At 33.0% G+C, this 8,155-nt stretch overlaps 1 protein-coding gene across 1 annotated transcript; it reads left to right on the top strand.

Annotated features, from left to right (window-relative positions):
• The first annotated feature begins 1,045 nt into the window (after positions 1 to 1,045).
• Positions 1,046 to 2,346, top strand: LOC133194749 (small conductance calcium-activated potassium channel protein 2-like). The gene has a single exon (XM_061330655.1). It carries the CDS (start codon positions 1,064 to 1,066, stop codon positions 2,333 to 2,335), a length of 1,272 nt encoding a protein of 423 aa, XP_061186639.1. The 5' UTR covers positions 1,046 to 1,063; the 3' UTR covers positions 2,336 to 2,346.
• The last annotated feature ends 5,809 nt before the right edge of the window (positions 2,347 to 8,155 follow it).

Below are 8,155 nucleotides of genomic sequence, written 5' to 3'. Positions count from 1 at the left end.
TCCGTCCCTAAAATTTCTCCTTATTTACCGGACACGGTCACATTACAACGAAATTACAAAATACCCTTTTTGATCTCTCATCTATTTCAAAGAATGTGACTCATCATGCCTTACATATTTAAGCAGATTTTTTTTCCATAAAAATTCTGTTTATGTAAGCAAATAAATTTTTTTACATGTACGGTTCTTTGTAATAAGGCTATATTAATACATGTTCAGTTAAATCAGTAAACTCTTGATCATTGGAAACAATTTTAAATGCATCATTGGCGTAATTTTCAAACTAGAATAAAATTTATTGAGAGAGCAATGATGTATTTATTTGCATATTACATTATCACATATAACAAAACCTACACGTAGTTTGTTTTGTTTGTCAAAAATTCAGTATATAGCGCATTTTTTAAAAAGAAGACAACAAACCAATATTGATGACAATTACAAAATATTTTCATATCCATAAAAAAAAATATATATGACAAAATGAGTAAGTAAATAGATAAATAAAATACAAGATAAATCATAACTTGTAACACTTCATCGACAAATTTCTTTGTTTTCAGTTATGATTTACCCTCTGAATATTAACTGTCTAAGATATCTATCAGAACTTATCACTGTCAATATGTTTTATTACATGTAGTAATAAAAGCGAGGTCACAAAGGTATAACGAAGGCGGCGTCTTTTTTCCTAAAATATGTGAGGCCCCGCACAGTATCGAGAAATGTGAAAATAATTTTTTCAGTATATAAACTTTTAACAACTACATATGCGGAAGTTGATTGAACACTTTGTATTATTTATGTGTACTATACAATTAACGGAAAGCCGTTAAAGTGACAAATTCCTGTGCACTAGTTCAAGAGTTTTATAGTTTCCTGTTACTTTGAATGGCCCCCTATACGTATATCACAAAAACTAAGGTAAATGTATAAAGGGACCAAGATTTCGCCGGTGAAAGGTTTAAGTTCTCACGAGGGTCATCGGATGAAGCCTTATTATGTTTATATAAGGACGTCAATGTGTGTTGTGTTCATCAAGATTTAAATATACAGGGGAATTATGGGATTAGATGTCGTTAAGGATGTAAAGAGCAGACCCAAATTAAGGTGTAAGTCAATTCCTGCTAGAGTGCCTAATACCTTACCGAATTCTGTGATTCTTAGACTAAAGACAAATGCCATCCGAAATAGAAGATTGTGTATTTATTTGAAATGTATTTTTGGAGCGATTGGAATTGTTTTCATGATTGTAGAAGGAGAATTATTTATTTCCAAAACACTGGAGAAAGACTCTTTTGCATCGAATGCCTTAAAATCTGTCATATCAATTTCTACGGCAATTTTACTTCTCTTTATAATTCTACAACACAAATATCAAAGACGAATTGAACAATACTTTAACCGGCATAGAAAATGGCGATGGTGTGTCGAGATGATCATTGAAATTTTGGTTTGCATTGTTCACCCTTTTCCTGGAAGTATGAAAATCCCGAAGCCTTTGCAAACAATGTCAAAAGAGAGTTCCGAATTGACACGAGATCATGTTTACCTCGACGGTTATCTGTCTTTGTTCATGATATTCCGTTTCTATTTGTTTGGACAATTAATTTCCGAGTTGCTTTCATCCCAACTATTTTCGAACAGAACGCTTGCTAAACACTTAGCAGGACTAACAAGTGTCAGGCTGAATTCTGCATTTATAATGAAATATCTCCTTTTTCGATACCCATTTAAATTTGTGATTGCCATCCTAATGATTGTTTTAATAACAAACTCCTATGCAATGCAGACTTGTGAGTCGTATACCTTCCCGGGCTCAGAAATGACGTCATTTCTGAACTCTCTCTGGTTGGTCATGATAACATTCTTAACAATAGGTTATGGAGACTTTTACCCCGTAAGTTTTTGCGGTAGGTGTGTGTCGGCTTCAACTGGTTTCTTGGGAATAGGCCTCACTGGTTTTATTTTCTCTGTTTTTGTTCATCAGTTTGAAATGAACCGTGACGAAAAGTATCTTCTGAAATTTTCCAAAGAAGAAAAGCGGAAGCAGCAGAGACGAATAGCTGCATCCAATGTTATCAAGTGCTTTTACAAGGCAGCAAAAAGTAAAGGACAAAAATCAAAATACCAGGTATGGAAAGTGAAGTTCTGGAAAGCGGTTAGTGTTATGAGACGATCTGCAAAGAAATGTAAATATTATCATGATATTGACCTGGTCGATATACAACGCACGGTTCAGAATATTGAGAAAAGACAGAATGAAATTCTTAATCTTCTGAGTCATTTGCGAGACAATCGTATGACGGACGAAAACTCAAACACGAGCCTGTAGATGTCAGATGCTACACCAATTGATATACATATACAATTAAATATAAAAAAGAGGGGAAAAGTGAAGTGTTTGATTAAGAAAAAAATATCTAGCGGTCTATCAGTTTGGTTCCATCAGAGGCACCCAACAAATGACTTGTATAACTTGTTCACAGAGACGCAGTTTAGCTTTTTTATTTAAGAAATACAATCCTGCGAGAAAATGTTTCTGGAACGTTGACTCCGTAATGAATTCTGGAACCGTTGTATTTATGTGAGTTGTTTACATATTTTGAATCTTTGTAATTTATACACATATTGTATATTAATTTATAAAATGTATATTCTTTTAATAAAACTGGATTTTGTTTTTTTTTTTTTGGGGGGGGGGTCTTTTACCTTCTTATTATACATCAAAAACTAACATATATCTTGAAAGTGTTTGACACACCGATACATTTCAATAAAACATTTTTTTGATATTATTTCTTTCATATAAATCAAGATTCTAGTATAACTTGTCAATAGGTCAAGGGTCAAATGACCATTATGTAGTGTTTTACAAGCAGGCAAAAAAAGTGTGTATTCTGATTGTTTTTGCGAGATTTGAAGATTGAAAAGATGTGGAATTGATTTCTAACATCCTAAGGGACCTAGGGATGATAATGAGTTATATAGTACAAAGGAGGTTTGTGTTTTGTTTCTCGTTTTTATTAAACACAAAGAACACAAAGAACAATGGAATGCGTCCTCCATTTTGAATTCCTATGCTCGCTCACTCGCTGGTTAGATAACTCATTTGTGATTAGTATGCTTTGAGTTCTACATCATTTAAAAACTTCTTAAAAACTTTCCTACAACCTGTGATTTCCAATTTATGTTTCAAAATTAAAAAATTACAATATGCCTAAACTGGGTAAAAAGTCACAACGTGGAGGTCAAGGACAGCCCCAAAGTGCCAAACCTCTCTCTAAAAGAGCTAGGGAGAATAGTAGTGAGTATGAAGACTTTGATGACGATGCTGAAGCAATAGTCGACACATTAGTTGGTGCATTAAATAAACCTGAAATAATGTCAAAATTTGTTGAATGCATCTGCTCTTCAAAAGTACTAGTAAAATCACTTGTCAGTCATCTCCTTCCTAGTCTGACAGAAACATTACAGAGTGTACTTGACCCTCTAAGAATATCTATTGATAATCTCACAGACCAGTTGAGGAAATCGGAAGAGAGATGTGTTGAATTAGAATTGAAAAATGATGATTTAGAGCAATATACGCGAAGACAAAATCTTAGAATATCCGGAATTACTGAAAATGAGAGTGAAAATACTGATGCCCTGGTAGCTGACTTTGTAAAAGAAACAATGAAAATTGACTTAAATATGCAAGACATTGACAGGAGCCACCGGGTAGGGAGACGTAACTCAAAACCAAACCGCGATATCATTGTCAAATTTACCTCATGGAAAGCAAGACATAATGTCATAAAGAGATGGAAAACAGTTCACGAGTACAATCAGTCTCATAACACTTCCTTCTATATTTTCGAAGATCTGACCAAAAACCGTTCTGCGATTTCGTATCAAGCAAGACAACTTAAAAAAAACAAAGAAATCAAAGATACGTGGACGGCAGATGGGAAAATCTTCATAAAATACCATGATGATAAAACAAAAATGTGTACAAGAATTGATGACCTTAAACCAGGTGCAGTATCCCAAACAAAAACATATGCCAGTGCGGCCATGGAAACAGTTGGACTTTCCTCACAGTGGCCACACTGACTGTAAATACCAAGGTGTCAGAGACCAGTCTGACTAAACAGACTTATACACCGGTTAAAACTTGCAATTTTGTTCTATGAACACAAAAAAACAATATATATATATATATATATTGCTCAGATTACCTAAAGTAGATATGTATATGCTTACCACATGTATCTGTGTAACTCCAGATCCACGTGCATTTCGACTTTATGGAAAATCCCTAATGTCACGTGATACTTCTCCAAAAAGGGAAAAACACAATTTATTTTTAGAATACCAATACACATCTTTTTTTATGCTGCGTATAGTACTACGCACAGTACTTATACTATCTTTTTATGACGTGGGAAAAGCTTCCCCTTATTATTCCTGTATATATTCAATTATTCTTTTTCCAAACAAGTTGCACTTTTCTTTGTTGTATTCTAGTGTATATTTGCACTTTTCCTCTTATATGTTCTTTATTTTCGTACCAGTGTAATTATTTTGCACTTAAAATGCTGAGTATAATCTTATCAAATTATTATGGAATTCTTGTTACAAATTATACATGTACGTATATCCTCCAAGTTGGCGAAAAACGGAAAAAATTGTTTACTGCTCCGGAAATTGTTGATCCTTTCAAATTGTATATTTATTTTGAACATGTCAACATCCTGTGTGTACCATGTGGTGAGACTCAGGTATTTTTTCTAATTATTCAATTGATAACTTATGATACACATGATTAATTTTCTTTTATGTGCTAAAAACCAGAGTCTCCCGAATTATTTATATATTCCAGATTGTCTGTCACTTATATGTAACTATTCAGACTTGAGGTTCACATGGCTCAATGTTGAATTACATACATCTGCATTTTTAAATGTGTTCAATAATTCTCATTATTATATTTTAGTATTGGGTTTTTTACTCATAATGGGTAATTTAGAAACAAACCCTGGACCAATACCAAATAATTCTGGAACTCGAAATTTAAGCATAGTCCATAATAATGTATGTAGTTTACTTAACAAAGTTGATGTGGTTTATAATGAGTTGTCTGAATATGATATTATTGGCATTACTGAAACTCACCTTGATAATAATATATCCAATGATGAAATCATGTTTCATGGTTTTCATCCTCCAATTAGAAAGGATCGTAATAGGTTTGGGGGTGGAATACTGTTTTATATTTCCCTAGACTTGCATTTTATCATAAGAGATGATCTTAATATTACTGACATTGAGCTTCTGTGGTGTGAAATACATATGCAAGATAATAAGAAAATTTTACTTGGTTTAATATATCGACCACCTAATTCCACTGTCTCCTACTTTGAGCGTCTTTCTGATTCACTAGATATAGTATCAAATGAGTCCATGCCAGTATTTCTTATGGGTGATTTTAACATTGATATGTTGAGCAGTGGAAATAATATTTTTAAACAATGTATGATACAAAAAAATTTATTAAACCTGATTAATGAACCAACAAATTTTACAACTACTCCTGGTACTTGTATAGATTTAGTTTTCACCAATAATCTAAGTATTGTAGATAATGTGTATGTAGCATCTCCATTCTGTAGTACACATTCACCTGTTAGTTTTGATATAAAATACAAAACTTTCAAACAATATGCTTATAAACGCACCATAAGAAACTATGAGGATGTTAATTTTAAAGATATTGAAAATGATCTTAACAAAGTCAATTGGGACTCCATGGTCTTTAATTCCTCAAACATAAATGAAATATATGATAATTTCTTACACACGTATGATGCTATCTTGGATAAACATATACCTAAAAAGGTAGTCACAATTAGGCCACGAGATAAACCATTCATGAATAATAGTATACGTCTAAGAATAAGGCAACGAAATCGTATACACAAAAAAGCGAAACGTAAAGATTGCCCAAACCTATGGTGTCATTTTAGAGAATTGCGAAATGAGGTAATTTCTATGGTTAGAAATGCCAAAGAAAAGTATAAGAAAAAACTTACATCTCAAATACTTAATAAAGATATTCCACCAGGAAAATGGTGGCGAATTACAAAATCAATTGCAAAACTTTCAAATAAACATAAACCTATGCCTCCCTTAAAATCAAATGGTCAAATTTTACTTCATCCATTAGAAAAGGCAGAAGCATTAAATAACTTTTACTCAAATGTTTCTAGTGTTGATGAAAGTAAAACCTTGCCTGAGCATGGACCTGGTCCTCCCTTAGTAACCATAGAAAACATATTTGTCACTGAACAAGATGTGGCTGATCAATTGAATAATTTAAATGTAAGCAAACCCCCTGGTCCAGATGGTATAACACCAAAGATTCTTAAACAATTATCCTCCTCCATCTGTGAACCACTAGTAAAACTTTTTAATAAGTCGTTTGAATTAAAGCGTTTACCAAATGTATGGAAGCAAGCTAATATTACCCCAGTATTTAAGGGTAAAGGTAGTCCTGACTTAGTTAATAACTATAGACCAATTTCACTAACTAGTAGTCTTTGCAAGATTATGGAAAAAATTATATTTAAATATTTGTACAATTTTATTTTAGAAAACAATATCTTAACAAAATACCAGTCAGGTTTCCAACCAAATGACTCAACTATCAACCAATTAGTGGAAATTTATAATACGATTATATCAAACCTAGATAAAGGTAAAGATGTTAGATTTATCTTCTGTGATATTTCAAAAGCTTTTGATAAAGTTTGGCATAAAGGTCTACTTTTTAAATTAGAATCATATGGTATTCAAGGTACATTATTAAAATGGATCGAAAATTATTTGGATGACAGAGTTCAAAGAGTGGCCTTAAATGGGTTCTATTCTAATTTTAAACCTATATCTGCAGGTGTTCCTCAGGGTTCTGTTCTAGGTCCTTTCTTATTCCTCCTGTATATTAATGACATAACTGATAATTTAGCTAATAATTCAAGGTTATTTGCAGATGATACATCACTGTTTATAATTGTAGATAATGATGTTAATGCAGCAGCAATATCACTTACGTCTGACTTAGATAAAATTAATAAATGGGCTTCAACATGGGCTGTGGATTTTAATCCAACCAAGACCTGTAATTTAAATTTTTCAAGAAGTCCGAATGACCATCCCCCAGTCCATTTTGGGTTTAATGGTAGTATTATTAATGAATCTAGAACACACTGTCATCTTGGACTCCTTTTCCAAAATGATGCCAAATGGTCATCTCATATAAATAATTTATATGAACTAGAGCCGAGCTCGTTGCAGAGCAACGAATAGGTCTTCCGTTGGAGCAGTGACCTTGAGTCAAGGTCATGCCATATTCTAAGATGATAAATAATCTTTTAAGGGACTATCAACTTGCAATGCTTCGCCAGTAGAAAGACAATAAAATAATGTACACTTTCTATTTTGTGACCTTGAACTTGTCCAGATGACCTAGCATCACGCCATGACACACTCTGGTTATGACGCAAACCTATCTGTGTTACCGACTTGACAAGTTAACAAATGTTCTTTCAGACCACACATCCAGTAAAAGCATCTTGTTCTTAGTGACCTTGAACTTGAGTCAAGGCCATGACACAGTCTGTATGCTACCAACAATTCCCATTCTGAGTGTTTCCAACTTGACAAGTTTACACATTTTTTTTTTCATTTCGTTTCCATATAGTTGTAATTTATTACTTTTAACTCGCTGGCTTCAAATTTTATTGTAAATATGTTTTATGTCCAATTTCGATATTGAAAAACGTCGGCGTCTTTGAGTACGTGTACAAGGTGCATTACGTTACCCTATCACATCATGTTTTATAACGCAGACCATACATGTATATATAGTCAGCGTTATAAAAAGGTTTTAAAAAAACCCATTTTATTCATCAAAAATCTCTGCTTAATTATCTTTGCCGATTTCTTACAGAACTAGAGTGTTCCCAGGAACGCATGTGTCGCCTGCTTTTAGCTTCATTAAAGATGTAACTAAGTCTAAAAGTTATCTTATTTGCTACGGCATTGAATATAGTTCATGCCAAAAAAACAAACAAACAAACAATCCAGGGATAGTAAGACTGCGATAGAATCT

The sequence above is a fragment of the Saccostrea echinata genome, unplaced genomic scaffold (genome assembly GCF_033153115.1).
Source record: "Saccostrea echinata isolate AGI-Se365-2 ecotype Australia unplaced genomic scaffold, CSIRO_AGI_Sech_v1 ptg000029l, whole genome shotgun sequence".
Classification (NCBI taxonomy): domain Eukaryota; kingdom Metazoa; phylum Mollusca; class Bivalvia; order Ostreida; family Ostreidae; genus Saccostrea; species Saccostrea echinata.
Note: the sequence above shows the minus strand (reverse complement) of the source record. Positions and strands in the feature narration are given on the sequence as shown.

Coding starts and splice junctions, on each gene's coding strand:
- LOC133194749 (XM_061330655.1), top strand. CDS start 1,064: ATGGGATTAGATGTCGTTAAGGATGTAAAGAGCAGACCCAAATTAAGG.